We start from the raw sequence: 21,773 nt of genomic DNA on the forward strand, positions 1-21,773 counted from the left end.
TGAGGTTGTTAAAGGTGTTATATAAATGGAAGTCTTTTTTTAAATTGACTCAAAGATGTCCCAGGTTCTGGGATTGAATCATTTTGAATCATAACTAGTTGGGAAAAAAAACATGGTTTGGAGCAAACTCATCTGCTGAAAAATGACTATCTCCACGAGAGATAAGATCTAAAACTTGGGAGTCTTACAGCTGTTATTTCCTCCCCCCCCCCCTCCTCCTGTACAGGAGGTTTACAGGCGGTGGCTGAACTGCTTCAGGTTGACTGTGACATGTATGGGCCCACCAATGACCCTCTGAATTCAGCCCTACGTCGATATGCAGGAATGGCCCTGACCAACCTCACCTTTGGAGATGTGGTCAACAAGGTGAGTGACTGTACCATGTCCAGAAATACCTGCCCGCAAATTACTGGTCAAAAAAAAAGAGAAGGATTTGTAGGGCAAATGTTGCACTTGGCACAAGAGCACAGATCAGAGAATCATAGGTGGAGGGCAGCATGCCCAACTCGCAGCGCTCCTGATATTCCGGCTGTTAATATTACCTTCAATATATGTCAGCTGCGGCTCAGTGGGTAGCACCCGCACCCCTCTGAGTCAGAAGGTTGTGGGTTCAAGTCCCACTCCAGAGATTTGAGCACATAAAGCTAGGCTGACACTCACAGTGCAGTACTGAGGGAGCGCCGCACTTTCGGAGGTGCCGTCTTTCGGATGAGACGTTAAACCGAGACCCCGTCTGCCCTCTCACAGGTGGACGTAAAAGATCCCATGGCCACTGATGTAATAAAACTCACTACGCACTTGGTTTGAGCAGAAAGCAAGGCTTTAATCAACTTGTTTCAGAACATGGAAATCTAGTTGTATTTCACTAGCTCCTTGTCTTACAAAATGTCCCTGGAAAGCTGGGGCCCACGCCCGAGTATTTATACTCCTTGGGCGGCGCCACCAGCTGACCGTCCAGCGTTATTTCATAAGTAGTTTCTTGATGATGAGATTTATAACAGCCACTATTTCGAAGAAGAGCAGGGGAGTTCTCCCCAGTGTCCTGGGCCAATATTTATCCCTCAATCAACATAACAAAAACAGATTATCTGGTCATTATCACATTGCTGTTTGTGGGAGCTTGCTGTGCGCAAATTGGCTGCCGCGTTTCCCACATTACAACAGTGACCACACTTCGAAAGTACTTATTTGGCTGTAAAGCACTTTGAGACGTCCGGTGGTCGTGAAAGGCACTATATAAATGCAAGTCTTTCTTTCTTTATAATGGTTCTGGTCGTATGCCAGAATGTTCGTTCAAGAGTGGGAAATTGGAGGCACATAGTGTGGCTGCATACTGGGGGGCAAATAGCCTGCTCTCAATGATGTAGACGGAATCATAGAGTCATAGCACAGAAGGAGGCCATTCGGCCCATCGAGTCTGCGCTGGCTCTTTCGAAGATCAATCCAGTTAGTCCCACATTTCCCTGTTCGTTCCCCATATCCCTGTAATTTTTTCTCTGTCAAGTATTTATCAAGTATTGAAGGCTACTATTGAATTTGTATCCACCATCCTATCAGGCAGTGCATTCCAAATCCTAACCACTTGCTGCATTCAAAAAAGTTTTTCCTCCTGTCGTCTCTGGTTCTTTTGCCAATCACATTAAATCTGTGTCCTCTCGTTATCAACTCGTCAGCCATTGGAAACAGCTTCTCTTTATTTATTCTAGCTAAACCCTTCAAGATTTTAAACACCTGTCAAATCTCCTCTTAGCCTTCTCAGCTCCAAGGAGAACAACCCCAGCTTCTCCAGTCTATCCACGTAACTGTAAACCCTCATCCATGGAACCATTCCAATAAATCTTTTCTGCACCCTCTCCAAAGCCTTCACATCCTTCCTAAAGTGTGGTGCCCAGAATTGGACACAATACTCCAGCTGGGGCCGAACTACTGCTTTATATAGGTTTACCATAACTTCCTGGCTTTTGTACTCTCTGCTTCTGTTTACAAAGCCCAGGATCCCATATGCTTTATTAACTGCTTTGTTAACCTGTCTTGCCACCTTCAAAGATTTGTGCACAAACACCCCCAGGTCTCTCTGTTCTTGTGCCCAATTTAAAATTGTACCATTTAGCATGTATTGTCTCTCCTCATTCTTCCTACCTCACATCTTTCTGCATTGAATGTCATCTGCCATGTGTCTACCCATTCCACCAGCCTGCCTATGTCCTCTTGAAGTCTATTACTATCTTCCTCACTGTTTACTACACTTCCAAGTTTTGTGTTAATTGCAAATTTCAAAATTGTGCCCTGTACTCTCAAGTCCAAGTTATTAATGTACATTCAGTGGTTGTACTGGTGCTAAATCTCTTCTGCATTATAAACGGTACAAATTCAGTGTATAATGTCTAACCTCTTCTGTTAGGGTATAAATGGGTATTCATTGTTCTCCATCATATCTGCTGCTGTGAAATTAAGAAGAATCACTGTTACTGAAAATCAATACAATAATGTAATTTCCATATGACAATGATGATAATGAACTCCAGGAATGAGTATATTGGGGAGGGAGTGGGGCAATCATTCACTCAGTGTTGGTCCAGTGGGAGTTCTATCTTTCAGTTCATTTTTACCTAATTACAATGTTCACATCAAGAGAAGATTAATGTAAGAGAGGTGCTAATCAGAAGCTGGTGCCAACAGAAATAGAGGTCAACCTGATTGATACAATATTTCTTTCAGATTATTTTAGATGTGAGTCGATGAAAAGGGGATGGATTTGTGTACATTTTGTCAATATATGTTAATCAGTCTGTTAAGTATATTAACTAATATCTGTATCTTGTAAATAATTGATAACCTGATCTGGGACTCATTTACTACTGAAACACAATCTTCTAGGTCAAGGGCAGACGGTTTAACCTCTTCCAAAACAGTTATTGATAGGTCACAAGGAACGTACAATCTGGCACTGGTCAAGGACTCTGGCTGTTCCTAACAGGAATGACACTGCTCTCTTTTCCATAAAATGTCCTCTCCTTTCCCCCCACCCTCTCTTATGAAGCTGACACTTGTTGAGATATGGTTCCATGGATTTTGGCACCCATCCAGTACCTCAACCAACTGGTCTTTCTTCATGTGTGAGTCTAAACAGTGAGTTTCAGTAGGTTATACAACCTTGGATTGTATCACAGCTGATGCACTTTCCAGCAGGGTCCAGTGGTTATCATCAGGTATGGGAATCCTGGCTGATTGTTTTTCTTCCGTTCCCTAGCCCAGGGCGCTGAGTCCAATTATAATGGTCTGATTGCCCACCTGGTTCAGATCAGCTGCGAGGCTATACCTATCAGGAAAGGGTGAGCAGGCTGAGTCTCTTTTCTCTTGAAAAGAGAAGGTTGAGGGGTGACCTAATAGAGGTCTTTAAAATTATGAAAGGTTTTGATAGAGTAGACACAGAGAGAGTGTTTCTACTTGTGGGGAAGAGCATAACTAGAGGCCATCAATATAAGATAGTCACTAAGAAATCCAATAGGGAATTCAGAAGTAACTTCTTTACCCAGAGAGTGGTGAGAATGTGGAACTCGCTACTGCAGGGAAGCGAATAGTATAGATGTATTTAAGGTGAGGCTAGACAAGCATATGAGGGAGAAGGGAATAGAGGGTTATGCTGATAGAGTTAGATGGGGAAAGACGGGAGGAGGCTCGAGTGGAGCATAAACGCCGGCATGGACTGGTTGGGCCGAATGGCCTGTTCCTGTGCCGTATATCCTGTGTGGTCCTATGTAGCTAATTCAGCACAAAGAATCAGACTAACTCCACATCACAAAACCAACCCATTTAAAAGTAGACTGTTTTTAAGATGTTGCCATCGTGAATCACTTTCTCAGCTTCCCAGTGGGACCACGATGTCCCATAAAAGAGCCAATTGCAGGTGTGAACCCTGGTACAGTCTGTTTGTCTTGGTCAGAAATATCTTGAGGTGAGAGGATCAAATTGCTTGGTAAATGAGATGTGCTCACTCGTTCAGCTTTCTGTGCCCATTTTCCTCTTGCAGGCTACACTGTGCTCCAGAAAAGGCTGCATGCAAAGCATTGTGGCCCAGTTAGAGTCCGAAAGTGAAGACATACATCAGGTTGGTGAATTAGGAAGCATTTTGTTCAGATACTTTGTAAAAGTTTAAAGGAATACTTCAGGATAAGGCACTACAATGGTCTTAACTTTGCATATTCATCTAAAAACGTCCCTTGCTTATATGTGATATAAAATAATAATTTTCAACTAAATAAAAATTAATATTAATCTTTACCATCTTAAAACTAATACAGAGCCTTAACTTGGACTATTCCTTTAACTGCACAGTGAAGTGCAGCTTGGATTCAAAGGGGGAGAAATTGGTCCTCGTTGCGTTCGACTTCACTAGAGCGTAAAATATTGGACGGGGCGTAAAACAGGCGTCTGACCCGAACCGACCCTTGTTCCCGCCAGGCGGATTAGCTTAAAATCGGGGCTTCAATGTTTGAACAGCTTGGGGGTGATTTTCATTCAGAAGTTGGGAAGGAGGCGGGACTACAGCTTTCGGGGTTGTAGTCCCGCCTCCATCGAGATGTGGCCAATCCACGCGGTTTTAACTTGATTGACCTTGTTGAGCCCGCCCAGCGGGCTCAGCAGGCCAATTAAGGGCCACCCGGCAACAGGTGACGTCACACACTGAAATTTCATCTGTCAAGACGTTTTGACAGATGAAATATCAATGTTTCACAGCTGTTTGAAGCTGTCAAACACTGACAGTCTTACTTCTAACCTGAGTCCTTCTACACAGACTCAGTTAGAAATCTCACCGGCACAGAAAGCTGCAGGCTGTCACTTTTGACAGATCGCAGCCGTTCTGCTTTCTGTGCCAGTTAGATGATGGACTCCCAAAACCTAGCGGAAGGAAGGCTGAAAAGGTAAGTACAGGTAATTTAAACTTCTTTACACACTTTAGACACACCAAACACACTTACCTTTGCACTCATGCACCTATCACTCACCTGAACACCGACATCTCGACCCCTCCAAGTCCTTCAACCCGACGGCCCGACTCCTCTAACTTGGCGTGGTTTGGAGCCGTCAGGAATCCCACACTTCAAGCTTCAAAATAGGGATTAGGCTAAAAACTGCCTGTTAACTACCTGTTAACAGGCAGTTAATTGGCACTAATCCCTTCCCGCCTCAGATGGGCGGGTCCCAGTGCGGGGCGGGTACCCGCCTCCTTTGAAATTTACATGGAGGTGGGTTGGGGGCGGGATGGTGTCGGGACCCCCGAATTCGGGACTCCAATCCCGACTCCACGAGTCAATGAAAATCGACCCCCTTGTATCTGAATAGCTAGTCAGGATTTCAACACTCTTGCAGCCAGGCTGTATTTTCTTTCGGGTCAATGCAGCTGTATGTGTATGTACACATCTGTATGTGTGCACACAACTGCGTTCTTTCACCCAAGTCTTTGCATACTTAGTTATGACACCAAAGACTCTCTGGTCCTCATGCTTATCATCTGTATGATTTTACTACATTTTGAAGAGATGCCATTGGGATCAAATCCATTTGTGGGATTTTGGAAATATGGGGGGGTGGCAATATACATTGACGCTCTCTGCAACCGGCTTTCCCTTAATTGGCCTGCTAAGCCTGCTGGGCGGGCTTAACAAGGTCAAGCAAGGGAAAATAGCGTGGGTTGGCCACAAATCGATGGAGGCGGGACATCGACCCGCAAAGCAGCAGTCCCGCCTCCAACGTGCCCCCGTTAACAAAATCACCCCCATGGATTCTGATCAGGAGGCGTTCAAAATCTTGTTATTAATTGAATCAGTCATTCTTGTACATACAGCGGGTAGCCAAAACTGCCCAACGCATTACCAGCACCCGGCTACCGACCATAGAGCATATATATCAGAAACGCTGCCTACGGAGGGCACGGTCCATCATCAAAGACCCTACCCACCCCAGCCACAGTCTGTTCGCCCTCCTACCATCTGGAAGACGCTACAGATGCATTCGCACCCGTACGACCAGATTTAGGAACAGCTTCGTTCCCAGGGCTGTCATCCTACTGAACTCCACAAATAAACACTAAAGCCTGCACATCTGCCAATGCACTTTATTATGGTCATATTTATGCTAATATACTGCAAGCCAAATGTATAAATGTATGTTGAATGTTTAAGTGTCCTAATCCAAATTGTACACTCTCGGGAGCCGCAAGCCTACATTTCGTTGTACTGCACTTGTGCACTAACAATGACAATAAAAGTTGATTTGATATTTGATATTTGATTTGATACGGGAGGAGATCTTCAGGTAAGCATTTAGTGTTACAGTTAGTTTTGTCTTTATCTACAGTGGAACTCAGTGTTAGAAGTATATCATTTAATTATGTGTCTGTAGAGCATGTATGAATGTGCATATAAAGTAATGGTATGTGTGTGTGTGTGTGTGTGTGTGTGTCTCTGATAGTGTACTTGTTAAAGGGAGTTGTGTTGTTGTCTTGGAGAGGAAAGACCCAGAAGATGAGACTAGCAATTATCCTTGGGGTGGGGGTTAGGCTGAGGCTGAAGCAACTGGGAAAATCAATTTGCCATTGTGCGCCTCAGTTCCCAGCCTGCACCTTAGAGTGCAGTTAGGGATAGGCTTGCTCTTTTGGCTCAGTGTGTAACGTTCATGTAATGTTCCAGGTTGTGGCGAGTATTCTGAGGAACCTCTCATGGAGAGCAGACGTCAACAGCAAGAGGATTCTACGGGAAGTCGGAAGTGTAAGCACATTGATGCAATGTGCTCTGAAGGCTAAAAAGGTGCATTCTTAATTAACTGGCTCACAATTCATTGTTAATCTAAGATTCTAGCGAAGAATATTAATGGAAAAACGTATCCAAGCCACGAGATGCGGGGAGCAGAAAGAATCCATCTCATGGGACCGGCTGTCTGTCCATAAAGAATAACATTGCCTCAGCAATTTAAATACACAATCAGATTTTACTTTCATGTCATATGTAACTTCTTCTCATCCCTTTGTCTCTCACTCAACGCCCCCCCCACTCTCTTTTAAACCTCTCTTGATATGCTGAGAGGGCGAGATGAAGTAAGGTGGGAGGAGGCTCATGTGGAGCATAAACACCGGTATAGACCTGTTGGGCTGAATGGCCTTTTTGTAAATTCTAAGTAATTCTATGTAAAATCCTTCTTAGGAGATAATTGGACCTGGGCATGCAGTTGTAATTCATTCCCTATTTTAAAGTCATGCATTTTGTCCTTATTTTCATATAATACTTCAATTTTATATTATTATTTATTGTTAAATAGCTAAACTTCTTATAATTTGGGGGCAGAGAAGTACAATTGGTTGGGGCAAATAGATTTTTCTTCATGCAGTCTGAGGAGCCAGGAGGTGCAAAACTGAGCTGGTACAACACCCCCACTGGCAGCATTGTGTAATTACAGTGTGACCCGTTTACATAGGAATTAAATGTGGGCTTGGAAAAAGTTTACATATAAATATGTCAAAAACAGACAACAGGAAACAAGGGTTTTTAGATAATGAAATACGGGTTTTTAGATATGAAATACACATAGATTTAATGTAAGAATTTTAATATGTTATAGATAGATGTATAAACAAATCCCCAAGCCCACATTTAATTCTTATGTAAACTTGTCACACTGTAATTACACACTGCTGCCAGTTGGGGGGGGGGGTGTTGCTCTACCGCCTTAGTTTTGCATTTCCCGGCTCCTCAGATTGTATGAAGAAAAATGTATTTGTCCCAACCAAATGTACTTCTCTGCACTGCATACTGGAAGAAAATACATACGCTACGAATGGTGTAGAAATAGCTAACGGTGAGGCTGAAAGAAATCTGTGAGTGTTAGTAGACTTAGCATTGAACATATCAAGGCACTGTGCAGCAGCAATGCAGAATGATCACTGAGTTATATTGCCAATTATAAAGTATAATTCAGAATGGGTTATGCTAACACTGTATAATGCTGTGGTGAAACTGCACCTTGAGAAATACATCCAGTTTTGGTCATCTGAATACTGAGTTATGAGGATAGATTAGAGAAACTGGACTCTTTAGGCTTGCAAGAAGGGAGATCTTACGGATGTAAATAATTTATTAAATGTTATAGAAAAGCTAAATCCAGAGCATTACTTTGAGTTGAACCATGATAGTAAGGCAAGGGGACCTGGATGTAAAATGGGTGATGGGTAAATTTAGGACTGATGGCAGGAAGAATTACTTCACATAAAAAACCTTAGAGTTATCCAAGAGCTTGTTGAGTGGTGTGCTGAGGGGATTGCAAGCTCGTCTTTTCGGATGGATGAGCTAAGGAGGATTGAACAGCTGCTCTCATCTGGATTCATTTTGTGATCTTGTGAATTGACATTCTGAGCTTTGTATTTTCATGTTCCCCTCAAGGAGTCGACGCTGAAAAGCCTGCTGAGCGCGCTTTGGAACCTGTCGGCTCACAGCACAGAGAACAAGGTGGCAATCTGTTCTGTTGAAGGGGCGCTGGTTTTCCTCGTGGGAACACTGACCTACAAGTGTCAGAGCAATTCGCTCGCCATCATTGAGAGCGGAGGGGGTATTCTGCGAAATGTTTCCAGTCTCATTGCAACAAATGAGGAGTACAGGTACAGCAATTAATTTTTTTTTTTTTAAACGGTTACTGTGCACCAATCGCTAGCATTGCCTGAATATGTTGGTAGCACTCTCGCCTCCGGGACAGAAGGTCGTGGGTTCAAGTCCGACTCCAAAAAGACGGCACTTCCAATAGTGCAGCACTTCCTCAGTACTGCACTGGAGTGTCAGGAGAGTAGTAAAGTTAAATCAAGTCATTTGGGGTTTAAAAGCCTGAAGATTGTAAAAGGAAGGGAAGACTGAATGAGGTAAAAGTTCTAGGCCTAGAAATTGGCCTGAGGCGCCCAAGCGGCGCAAAGTTCGCTTGTGCGCTGGAATTTGCGCCGCAATCGCCGCATTAGCGATCGCCGCAAATTCAGTTGAAGTGCCCCTAGAGGGAGACGGGGCGCAGCTCGAGGCGCTCCGCGTCCCTCTTAGGGCGCTGAAACTGAATATTGCAGCGCAACGTGCCGCAGCGCCACATGCTGCGGCACGGCACGCTGCGGTACTGCAGGCCTTCCTCCCACTGTTAAGGGGGAGGTGCCTGCAACAGCACGATCCCCGCTCGCGAGTGCCGGCAAACGAGCCCAGCACCAAGGAGAAAGGCTCTTGGGAAACAGCCGGCAATGTCGTGGGGGGTGGGGGGGGTTAGGAGGCCGGGGACGGAGGTGCTGGCAGGCGGCCGCCCCGCACCTCCACCTTAACTTGCGCCGCTGCCAGCACAGTAAGGCCCCGTGAACCGGGCGCGGGTAGCGAACGGCACAACTGCGGCGTTCGCTACCAAATAGCGTGAACGGGGCGCAAATGGGGCGCTGCGCACACCGATGACATCATCGGTGGTGGCGCAGCGCAAATGGCTAACGCCACCATTAGCGCCCCTGCTGAATATCGCGGGAGGCGCAGCCAGTGGCGCTACAGCCACTGACTGCCTCTTTAGGCGCTGAGAGGTGGCGCTACTCACCCAATTTCTCCCCCCTACACTTATCAGATCCTGAAGAATGAGCTGGAGCAGAAGGTGATGTGGCGAGTTCACACTGTGAATCTATAAATAGTGAATTGGTGCTACATAAATGGTATAAGATCAGTGTTTCATTCGTGACAGCCATTGTATCACTAATGCTACTAACGCCAGTGCAAAGGGAGCACATTTATTGCCTGTAATCTGATAACGTAGAGCTTGATTCACTGCATGTCCTTCAATAGAAAGAGATACATTGGGCAGATTTTCAGCACTATCTAGGCTAGTTGGAGCCAGTCAGATATTTGTTATTTTGTATAGTGGAATAGTAATGTATAGGAATATCAATATAGCTGAATTCTAAATGAAGCAAAACATAAAGACAATGAGGAGATTGTTGGAATTACTCAAGAACATAAATGACTTTATATCAGACCATTAAGTTCTATTTAATTGTATCTTATGTTATATACAGTACAGTACTTCATAAATCTAAAATTCCTAATTATTAATAATGCATACTATTAATACACATTATCTAAATAGTTGTAATCGTTCCTGCAATCTCATAACAACCTTTTAAAAAAAAAACACATACAGGAAACTCTTTTTTATCTGGCACCGACGGGACCGGCGTGGTGCCGGTTGATCAAAAAGTCCGGATTACAGAGAGGTATACTTACCAAGGTACGAGAGCCCCGTACATGGCCACAGGTGCAGGAGCCCCGGTTACAGGGCACTTGTGCAGGAGTCCCGGTTACACGGCCACAGATCCAGGAGTCCCTGTTGCACGGCCACAGGTGCAGGAACCCCGGTTACACGGCCACTAATATACAGTAAAACTTACCTGAACCTACTCCTGAATTTTGCCGGTTAAGAGAGGTTTCCGGATATTTAGGTGCCGGTTAAAAGAGAAGATTTTTTTTTCTCCTCTATCTGTTTTATCATAAAAACAAAATTGTTCGTTTTGTTTAATGGACTCGTTTATTTTTTTAGGCAAATTCTACGTGACTACAACTGTCTGCAGACCTTGTTGCAACATCTAAAGTCCCACAGTTTGACCATTGTCAGCAATGCTTGCGGAACCTTATGGAATCTCTCAGCTCGAAGTTCGAAGGACCAAGAGCTGCTGTGGGACCTGGGGGCTGTCAGCATGCTGAGGAATCTGATCCACTCCAAGCACAAGATGATAGCAATGGGAAGTGCAGCTGCCCTGAGGAATCTGTTGACCAACCGGCCAGCAAAATACAAAGATACCACCATGATATCTCCAGGCTCTTGCATGCCTTCTTTATATATGAGGAAGCAGAAAGCCCTGGAGGCAGAACTGGATGCAAAACATTTAACAGAGACATTTGATGGTCTTGAAAAACTTAGCCCTAAGCACCCCAATATCAACAAGCCCCTCAGGCATATTGAAAGCCTGGCCAAGGATTATGCTTCAGACTCCGGATGCTTTGATGATGATGAGGGTCCCAATATATCGACTGGATTAGAAAGTGGAGGTTTAACTGTGCTGTCTATGTACCTGAACTCTTCCTTTCTTCAAGGACAAGGCTTGTCCAGATGTCGTAGTAGTGGAAGATGTTCAGAATCAGAAAGGGATCTTGATGGAAAACATTCAGAGCTTCAAAAATTCAATCCCTCCACTGATAATGTGTCTGTTGCAGCAGAGAGGTTGGTAAACCAAATATCCACAACTGTAGCTAGAATTGACAAAATAGTGGAAGATATGTCTAACATGCACACATCCTCAGAAGACAGCTTTAGTCTTAGCTCTGAGGACCAATGCATTGACTGGCAGAGTGCATTAGATGACTTGAATGAACCCAGGACAAAGTCTTCATCCCCCCGTCATCTTACTGATGCTGTTAATTCAGGCAAACGTGAAAATCGTAGCAAAGTGCATGCTATCTTGGGTGCAAGAACAGACTACGCAAACTTATCAAGTGATAGTCTAGATTGTGTTACTAGCACTGGGGAATATGACACAAAAGGTCGAATGAATTCAGCTAAGGAGTCCTCAATTACAGACCAAAAGGACAAGCTTCCTATCTATCAGAAAAGACCCACCAATCTAGACCTAAAGAATGGAGAGAACAATCAGCTAGATAGAAAGGATTCTGATGAACAATTGAGTTCTGGAGAATCTAAAACTACATGGAATGAAGCCTGGAGGATAAGAAAAGCTGATGAGATAAGTAAGAAACGATTCTCACCTTTTTATGAAAAGATCCACACGGCTTCAATAACAACAAGAAGCAGTCAAAGCCCAAGTCCAGGAAATTCTCTGACTCCTCAGAGTTTGATTGGTAGAAAGCAGGCATGGATCCATTCAGGACTTTCACAGAGTAGTAGAAATTTGAGTCAAGGCCTCTCTAGCACATCTGCTTCCACGCCAATTTCCAATGACCAGGAAACTTTACAAACCTACTGTGTGGAAGACACTCCAATTTGCTTCTCAAGATGTAGCTCACTGTCATCCCTCTCATCTGCTGAAAATGTCCTGGATGTACAAATTGGTAGCGAAAATGATGTTGATAGTGATTCTTCGCTGGAAATTATTGGCATAGAGAAAGAATCACCACTGCCTGTTGAGAAGACTATAACCGATGAGTCTTTTTCCTCAGAAGAGATGCAGAGCAAGTCCAACGATCATTCATTTAGCAGTGCATCGCAACCTATAGAAATACCTTGCCCAAAGCATGAAAAGTTTTTGATAAGGAAAAGGGTAGCTTCTGGAAATGTGGACTCCAGTCCATCAAGTCCATCAGATAATTATTTGCAAGAAACCCCACTAGTTTTAAGCAGGTGCAGTTCCGTCAGTTCACTTGGAAGTTTTGAGAGCCCATCAATTGTAAGTTCCATTCAAAGTGACCCTTGCAGTGAAATGATAAGTGGTACAATCAGTCCCAGTGATTTACCTGACAGCCCTGGGCAAACCATGCCTCCTAGTAGAAGTAAAACCCCATTGCTTGACCAATTAGAAAAAGATGCCAGTCAAGGCAATAACCAATGGGATGGCGATATGAAAAAACACATGGACATCAATGATTTTAAGGAACGATTTCAGCTTCCTCCAGATATTGATACTATGCTCTACTTCACTTTAGAGAAACCCAATGAAAACTTTTCATGCGCTTCAAGTCTGAGCGCTCTCACTCTCCACGAACCATATATTCAGAAGGATATCGAACTAAAGTTAATGCCCCTCCTCCAAGAAAAGAACTGTTTTAATTGCATAGCACAAGAAAAGGGAGAAGACGTCAGAGAGGAACGGAATGTAGATGGAATGGAAAAAGTTGATAAGCTGGATAGTATCCTGGAAAACTCTGATGATGACATTGAGATCCTGAAAGAGTGTATCAATTCTGCGATGCCAACCAAATTTAGAAAAGTGAAGACTTCTCTCATATCTGGTTTGTCTACTCAGGTGCTGCAATCCAAGAAGTCGCTTCAGCTGCCTGTTTACATGTTGCTGCCAGCTCATTCCCAGTTAGAGCTATCTGGGCACAGTACCTCAAAAAATGACACTTTTAGAGAAGATTCCTCATACTCGGATTCTGTTGAAGGAACTCCAGTTAACTTCTCCAGTTCCGCCTCCCTCAGTGATGAGACCTTAGAGTATCCACAAAAGGAATCACCCAATTTGACAAATATTAAGGCTGAAGTGATTGAGAGGAGAGAGCTACTTCCTGCAGAAGGTCAGAATACTGATGACTTAGAAGTACCTATAGCTATAAGAATGCATGACAGAAGCCTTGAACAAGGGAATAAATACAATTTAAATGTAAATGAAATACGCGCCCTTCCTAGTTCGATGCCAGTAGCTCAATCGCATTCACTTAATCTCAACCAAAGGGAGGTTCTGAAAAGGAATCCGAACTCTCTACCGCCACAGCCACGACAAAGCCACAGCGTTCATGCTTTTCAACCAGGATTGATGGCAAATACCTTAAGGAAGGACCACACTACGCCAAGACATGCGGTGGAATTGGATACAAAGAAAAGCGATTGTAAGAGCTCAGAGGAAGGTCGGCAAAGAATGGAAGTTTCGTGTGGAGAATACATTCATGGAAGCTATGCATTTCAGTCTATGCGCCATACTACACCTACTGAAGAAGCGGTTTACTGCTTTTATGAGAACGACTCTTTAGATATGCTGGGTGTCCCAAAAGATACAGCAAAACAGAAAACTGAAGTAAAAAATAACTATGAGGAAAAAATCATCAACCAAGATGGAGCAGCAAGAAATGAACCAAACCATAATCATAAAGCAACCACAAAGTTCAGAAATGTCGGTGTGGCTAATAAAATTGAACGAAACCTGATAACAGATGAAAGCCCTCTTTGCTTTTCCCTTAGTTCTTCATTAAGTTCTCTGAGCGAGGTGGAGTTGGAGGGCACTCAAGGGAAAACACGGAAAGCATTTGTAAAATCAAGGAAAAAGTCTCAGATTTCTACTCCTGCTTCAAAATCTTTCAATAATGGGTACTCGTCCCCATCAACAACAAGGGATAGTTCTCCTAGTTCTTTGAGCTATGATTCGGAAGATGATCTCCTGCAGAAATGCATCAGCTCAGCAATGCCAAAGAAAAGGAAACATTCTTCAAAGCGAAAGTCTGCAAAGCAAAGCCTGAAAGGTAATGTTGCAAACACTGGCATGAATATGGCTTGGGGTTTGGAGCAAAGGAATGATGCGAACCAAGATGTTTATAGTTCAATGTCAGATCTAACATCTCCTGATCTTGAAAGTATTGAGTGGAAGGCTATTCAAGAAGGTGCCAACTCAATAGTCACGAGCCTGCACCAGGCTGCAGCCTGCCTTTCGAGGGAACCCTCCTCTGAATCTGATTCAATTTTATCATTTGTGTCAGGATTATCCATTGGATCGACACTTCATTTTACTCTTGAGCGGAAAGACAAAAAAAGGACTCAGAAAGAGCAAATGCGTAACGTAGAGGGTGCAGAGGGTACTGTTAAAGAAGGAAAGAAACCGAATGAAAGCAAGGCAACTGGAGGTAAATCTTCCAATCCCAATAAAGTTTCAAACACACCCAAACAGCCAACTCGGGCAGTGAGCTTACCAGTGGTCTTTAGAGGAAGGACTGTGATCTACATGCCTGATATGTGGAAAAAGTCCACTAATCTGAGCCCTGCTTCAAAGAAAACAGCACCTAAGAATAATGTTGCTTCCAAAAATCCTAACCAGACATTTAGGTCCAGGAGCTTGCACAGACCTGGAAAAACAACAGAAAAGGTTGACAGTACTTTACCAAAAAGAAGTGTGACTCCACCGGCAAGAATAGCGAGAGGTCCTTCCAGGGGATCGTCAAGGAATTCAACACCATCTAGACAGCCCCAAAAGAATTTAACCGCATCTGTACAGTCTAATAAGCAAGGAACTGCAACAAAAAACAGTATCAACAAGCTTGACCAGAAACCAAGACCTCAAGTGAGTTCTACACCTTCCACTCCAAATATCAAATCTCCAGCTTCAGGGAAACTGTCTCGTAAATCTCCAGTCCAACCATCAAACATTCAGACACCAACTAAGCAGGTAACTCCAATAAAGAAGGTGCCCTCTTTTCAAAGAAATGAGCCTGCAGGACCAAATAAGAACCAAGGTTCTAAGAAGATTATGCCACCAAATAGGCTGGACCTGGTGAGAATGTCATCAGCAAAATCAAGTGGTAGTGAATCTGATAAGTCCAACTTTGTGCGGCAGCTGACATTTATCAAAGAATCGTCAAGCCTTCTAATGAGGCAGAAGTCTGAAGCTTCTTCATCTGAATCAGTCTCATCGTTGTCTCAGTCTGCGTCGCCAAGAAGAAGCAAGTCAGATTTTCAGATGGCCTTCTTACGTTCTTCTCAGTGCCAAGAACTAAGAGTTGTTAAACCAGCACCTAGCCTGAATACGAATCAACGGCAAGCCTTGTGCAATGAAGAAGGACTCCGAAGTGAGAAACTGTCGAGAAGGCCAAGCTCGGAAAGCCCTTCCCGGCTCCCTGTGAAAAACAGTGCCACCTGGAAACATGAGCATTTTAAACGATATTCATCCTCCCCTCATCTAAATGCATTACAGAGGGCAGCGAGCCCATCTTCCATTCGTTCAGCATCATCAGAATCTAGTGACAAGACAAAAAGCGAAGAAGAGCCTCGAAGTAATCAAAAGCTTGCAAAACAAAAAGAACAACAAATGCAGAAGGATCTGCCAAGCTTAAAAGGAACCTGGAGAAGAATCAAAGATGAAGACATTCCATATTTTCTCAGCAACTCTCTTCCACCTTCAGCAATGGCGCTGGTAAATAAATCAGAGTCTGAACAACAGCCAAACAAAATGGCTGCTGTGGAAACTAAAACTAGTGATGCTTTTGTGCAAACTGAAGACTTCCCCATCACAAAAACAAATTCAAGCACGTCGCCGACACTGGACCTAATCCCTCACCTTGCACAGGCTATTCCCAGGAATACCACGAGCAGGCCATTCATAGGGAAAAGTACAGAGACTATGTATGGTGTCTACTCGGACAATGAACAGGAACCTGACACAGTAATGCTAATGAGGAACAATATGACCACTTTATCTGAGACTGAGAGCTATACTAATGTCCCAGGACATATGCATTTCAATTCGAGTAGACATGGCTCTCCAAGCAGAGCTGCTCGAGTGACCCCTTTCAACTACATACCTAGCCCCAAGACAATAAGATCAGACAATGGATCTCTCCAACCACCTCAGATTCGAGCACCTATTATTAATGAAAAAACAGTGGGAAAAGTGCAAAGCTGAAAGCCAAATTGATCAGTAGACTACTTGAGCTTAAATACTTTATTGCTTTGCAGTTTTCACTTGAAGAGTGATAAAACCCATGAAAGATGTGCTCATTCATAAATGTGCCACATGCACAGCCTTAATTGGGGTACAAAATGCATGCATCATCTAATTTAGTTCTACCATCTGATTATGAGACTGTCATTTTGACTAAGACATTACAAGGTGAGGTACCTCCTACAAAGACATTATCAACAACGTTATTGCACACTTATTTATATTCAAGAGCTGACTGCAACAAATGGTGATACACAGCTACAAGTGATTGACACACGTGAACATAAGGAAACATATTGTTCCAATTGATAGGGTTTCGTGACTAACAGTAACACTCAAACTTTGATCAGTTTCAGCTCAAGTTGGTTTCTGTTTGGTCAGTTGTTAGGCAGATTTGCAAATATTAGTTGAATGAAGAATAGTTAGCTGGTTAATGCATTTGGTTAATCAGAGATGCTGAGACAGTTATGTTTGAGTTGGGTTGCTGCAGGAACAAAGATAATTTAAAAAAAAATTATGAAGCTAATCGTATTCTAATAGTTCGATAATGGTTGCAGTTTCAATGAATATCTCAACTTATGATGACAATTATTGCGGTACCTTGTGTAACAATAATGGGCATTTTCAGTTAAGACACTGGATCAAATAAGAATTAAGTTAGCCCATATAATGTAAATCAAGTCGCTCAATTATATGTGTACTATGATTACTGGAGTACTGGTTAAAGTATTGGTGTTTTCCATCCTGCTTACCAATATATCTCGAGTGTCCACAATTGGGCTGTTTAAGTGGGAGGAGGGAGAGGAGGAGACAGTGCCCTTTGTTGACCTAACACACGCCTCTTGTTTTACAAAGCAGCATTTTCTGACTGTCCAAATCTGCGAGTGAAGGGCAAAACAGGCAGGCGGGTGGGAAAGTATAGTGAAAACATTTCACTAATAATTCATTCCTAGTTCACAAGTAACAGGCATTAATTAAATATAAACTTAAGGATGGAGAGGAGGAATAATCTACGTTAGATGGGAGCTCACAATCAAAAGCAAAAACAGTGAGAAAAAAAAGTTTTAAAGGGGCAGTATCATTTTCTAACCAAACCTGCTTAGATTTCTTCATGAAAATTACATCGAAAGAATTTATAATTCAAAATGTTTTAATTAAAGTTTCGCTTTCCTTTTTGTTTAATGTTACAAATGATTTTTTAAACTTTTTAAAAAAAAGTTCTATAGGCTAGATTTACTTCCCCCCCCCACTTCTGACATTATGCTGGCAATGTAATTGGTAACTGCATTTTTTGCAACTATTATACTCTGATGCTAAAACATAGAAGGGATAAGTACTGACAGTTCAATCTTTAGAACTGTTCCAATCTAAAAATGCATTTAAATAACTCCATGGAGCTCAGAAAGAAATGCATGGAGCTAACCCTTGAACCGTACTTGGGAATGGGTGCTGTGCATTTTCGTTTCCTCCTCTTGGATTTACATTTTAATCCAACTTATTCGGAAGGAATAAAAGTTTCCTCTTTCTCTGACAGGTGTAAGGGTCCACAGCATGTAACTGCCTGCAATTCAGTATAATTGGCACAAAAGTTGGCATTGTCACTCAAAGAGGCCATGAGGATGGCTGACATGAGAAATTAAAATATCGCACTAGTGGGTGCTCTGCTGAGTTTTAGGGACCTGGGTTAAAATTGTTTGACCAGCATGAAGCACTCTACATTTAATCTGTGTGCAATACTAATTATTCAGTCCTGTGCCCCCATTTCCTCATCTTGATGTGCACAAAAATTCAATAGAAAACATCAAATGCTTCAAACATAAATCTTGAGACTTAGTAAGAGATGCAACGGCACAACCAAACAGTGACTGAGAAACATATGTTCTTATCGAAGGAAAGTTACTGAAAGGTAAGCGATAAGATTAAGTCAATTTTTTATTTAAAAAAAATAAAATCAAAATCACTGTAAGGTAATGATTTTTGATTTAAGAGACTTAGGTCTACAAACGACACTGTGAGCAGATAAGCACAGGAAGACTTAACGTGCTCCTATTAATTCTTTTATTATCTAACGGAGATGCTCCCTCTGTCCGCCTGAGCTGTGTGGACGATAAAGACCCCATGGCACTAGTTGAAGTAAGAGCAGGAAGTTCTCCTTCAATGCCACCAAAAAAACTGGACATTCATCTCTCGCTGTATGCAAAATGCCTGCTGTATTTGTCCACTTCAAAGTCATTCACTGTATGTGTTTTGAGAGACATAAGAAGGTGCTATACAAGCTCAATTTTTATTTTGTTTCTTTAAGCAATTTAGCACAGACACTTAGGGTAATTTTAATCTAACCCGCCTGTCGGGGGAAGCGACGAGATTGGGTGCAATGCTGGTCTTATATCCCGCCCGATTTTACTCTGCTTTGATGTCAATGGAGAGTAATATTGGGCGGGGTGTAAAATCAGCGCTCCACCCAATCCCGCGAGTTTCCCGCCTGGCGTGTTAGGCTAAGATTACCCCCAGATTGAGTTTGTATGCTAATCTTTGCACAGAGTCATTTCAAGGCTTTAGTCTTGTATCTTGACCATATGCAACTGTCTACAGCAGAACGAGAGGGATGCTGTCCCTTTAAAGCAACTCATAGTTTGCTAATGGTGTCCAGTCCAGGAAAGGGGCAGCTTTTATGTAGCTATGTATTCTTAAAATGATTAATTGTGTTCATCAGTGGGTAATGTAATTAATTGAGTTTCGCTAAATTTAAATTAATGCAAGGGGCAGAATGACATATTGACGCCACTACCGCATCTATTATAAAAACAGAAAATGCTGGAAATACTCAGCAGGTCATGCAGCCTCTGTGGGGAGAGAAACAGAGCGAAGGGTCATTGACCTGATGCTGCCTGACCTGCTGAGTGTTCCCAGCATTTTCTGTTTTTATCATCCAGCATCCACAGTATTTTGTTTTTTGTACCACATCTTTTATATATGTTGTGCACCAGTCGAGTTTAATTTACTGGAATACTAAACTCACTAAATAAACTCATTTCACAGTATTTCGCTTAGCTGTACTTTCAGTTCATGTCATACTTGAAGAGTAACCCGTGGCCCCCATTCTTCCACGCAAACAAAATGAAGGCTTTTAGTGGGGAGCAAAGTAGACTGATGAGGACAAAGTGTTTTGGAGGAGCAACCCCACAGAAGGAATACTCCTGTGAAATGCGCATTGTAAAAAATATTCAGCGTTTTATGTCATTACCAACCATTTTGTTTCCGGCCTATATTGAAGGCAATAATGAAGGATTGAAATAACCATCATTCCATTCATTGTGAGCGTAGCTTTATTCCAAAAAAAATGTATATTTTATCTTCTTTTTTTGTTCTTACACAAAAATGAATAGACATATGGAGTAAGTGACCAGGGATGGACAGGAAAGCAAACGGTTTAAATACATTCGAGGGACTACTAAATGTGTTTCTAGACTCATTTAAGAAAGAGCTGGATACTTGTATTGGGATGACAACAGTGTGGCTGTTATTCGAGAAGGAAGACGCCAAATGAACAAAAGGGCCTTCTTCATCCAAAGCTACTTTATGATCTAGTGGAAAAGGGAGGGATTGAGGAATATGGTGAGAAGGCAGGACAGTGGGGCGGACGTTCAACAAGACAGCAGCAGCTGGGCCAGTTTTCCCCTGTTGTATAAATGTCCCATCTCCCTATAGTAATGCTCCTGTTACAGTAAGATATGTTGATCAGTGAATAAAGAGGCTATTTAGTGCCAATACCTCTCCTGATATTCTCCACTGATTTCAGCTGGAGTATGATTCTATGGCCGCCCTCTGGGTCCTTGCCTAAGTGACTCCTCTTCCTGTGTGAGCGTGGGCAATGAGTGTTGATGGACTATGCCGTCTGAAGGGTATCACAGCGTATACTTACTATTGCCTAACAAGAGGGAGGTTAGGAACCAAGTAAGATTTCCTCTTGTCTGCTATCCATAATGTATTAAAAACTTACATCTGCATGCACTCCATCTACAAAACCCTACTTCCTGCCATTACATTTTTGTCACACTCGTGTCAATTTTGTTCATTATAAATTTCTATGTCCACATTTATAATGGAAACTGCCTATGTAAACTTGTCACGCTGTAATTATACCCTCCTACCAATGGTGGCGCTGTAGCACCTCAGTTTTGCCTCTCTCGGCACCTTATCCTGTATTGCAGAGAAACTCCTTTGTTCCGAACCAACTCGACTTCTCTGTTCCCAAATTTCTATCGAATTATAAATAAAATGATGATCTAATTGTTATATAAATATAAGGACAGAATGACTTTAAAATATCGACTGAATTACATCTGCGGGCCATAGTCTAATTAGGCCCTGCTCTCTAACCCCACTTCACCTGAATATTGCATTTGGTCTTAACTCCCCCATGTGCAATGCCACAGATCATCAAGTAGTAGCTTAAATAACTGCAGTTGTAAACTTATATTTCTGCTGCTGGTGCAACAGAGGCTGGATGTCAAAGGTTTACCAAACACTACATTTTTTAAAGCCAAAACCAGTAACAGCATATTCATATATGCTTGATCTTTGACAGCTATTGCTTAAATTAAGCCTTCTAGGCCTTTTAAAACACGGCCTCTTTTAAATGTCACTGAAAATCTAGGCCTGTCTTTGCTCCTGAGGCTGGTTTCTACGGCAACGGAACTGAAGTCCTCAAATGTATGACTGTTGGTTATTTTTAACCTTCAAGTAGAAACATCTCATTTTAAAGGACAAAATGTCGTATTCAATATAGGCATGACTGACCCTGCTGTAATTATGTACTGTACAAGTAGTATGTGTGTTTTTCTTTGGCATAGCACGTACCAGACGGAGTTTGGCAGAAAACATATTTAACTGTGGTGCAATCAGAATGAAGGCGGCAACTGTTGGCTACGGAAGAAGGCACTGGGGCTAATGAAACACCAGGCCAACACACGATGCCATTTTATCACTGCCTCATCAAAGGACTTTTATGTTTTACTGAACAAATATGCAAATCGGCACCTTTGCGTATCAGAAAAATGTGGTGTAAATATTTATAACATAGTCATGTATTTCAAATGTTTGTCTCATTAAAAGAATACTTCAATTCAGATTGTTAATGTACTTTCAACATTTCTTTTTTTTTGCCAAATTATGTCAGTTTAGTTGCCAATTTTGGCTCTGTTAATTCATTTGCCAAAAAAAACAAACTGACAAATAAGTTTAATCACAAATGTATAAGTGTAGTAGTTACTTTTTCCCCTCTCCTTCCCGCCAGCTCTCTTGAAGGCGTTGATTCCTTGATCTCTGTGCTCCTCCAGTTCTGGCCTCT

General features: G+C 42.5%; 1 protein-coding gene across 2 annotated transcripts in view; it reads left to right on the top strand.

The window, feature by feature from the left end:
* apc2 (APC regulator of WNT signaling pathway 2) overlaps positions 1-21,561 on the top strand; it is a 135,124-nt gene extending 113,563 nt beyond the window's left edge. For both annotated transcript variants that reach the window (XM_086004537.1, XM_086004538.1), the window contains 5 exons: positions 227-366; positions 4,031-4,108; positions 6,690-6,806; positions 8,433-8,647; positions 10,588-21,561. In XM_086004537.1, coding sequence (XP_085860663.1) covers positions 227-366; positions 4,031-4,108; positions 6,690-6,806; positions 8,433-8,647; positions 10,588-16,384 — 6,347 coding nt within the window. In that variant the 3' untranslated portion in view covers positions 16,385-21,561. The remainder of the gene's footprint in view (positions 1-226; positions 367-4,030; positions 4,109-6,689; positions 6,807-8,432; positions 8,648-10,587) is intronic.
* Positions 21,562-21,773: the final 212 nt, after the last annotated feature.

The sequence above is a fragment of the Somniosus microcephalus genome, chromosome 13 (genome assembly GCF_052327205.1).
Source record: "Somniosus microcephalus isolate GS21.2 chromosome 13, FLI_Smic_1.0, whole genome shotgun sequence".
Classification (NCBI taxonomy): domain Eukaryota; kingdom Metazoa; phylum Chordata; class Chondrichthyes; order Squaliformes; family Somniosidae; genus Somniosus; species Somniosus microcephalus.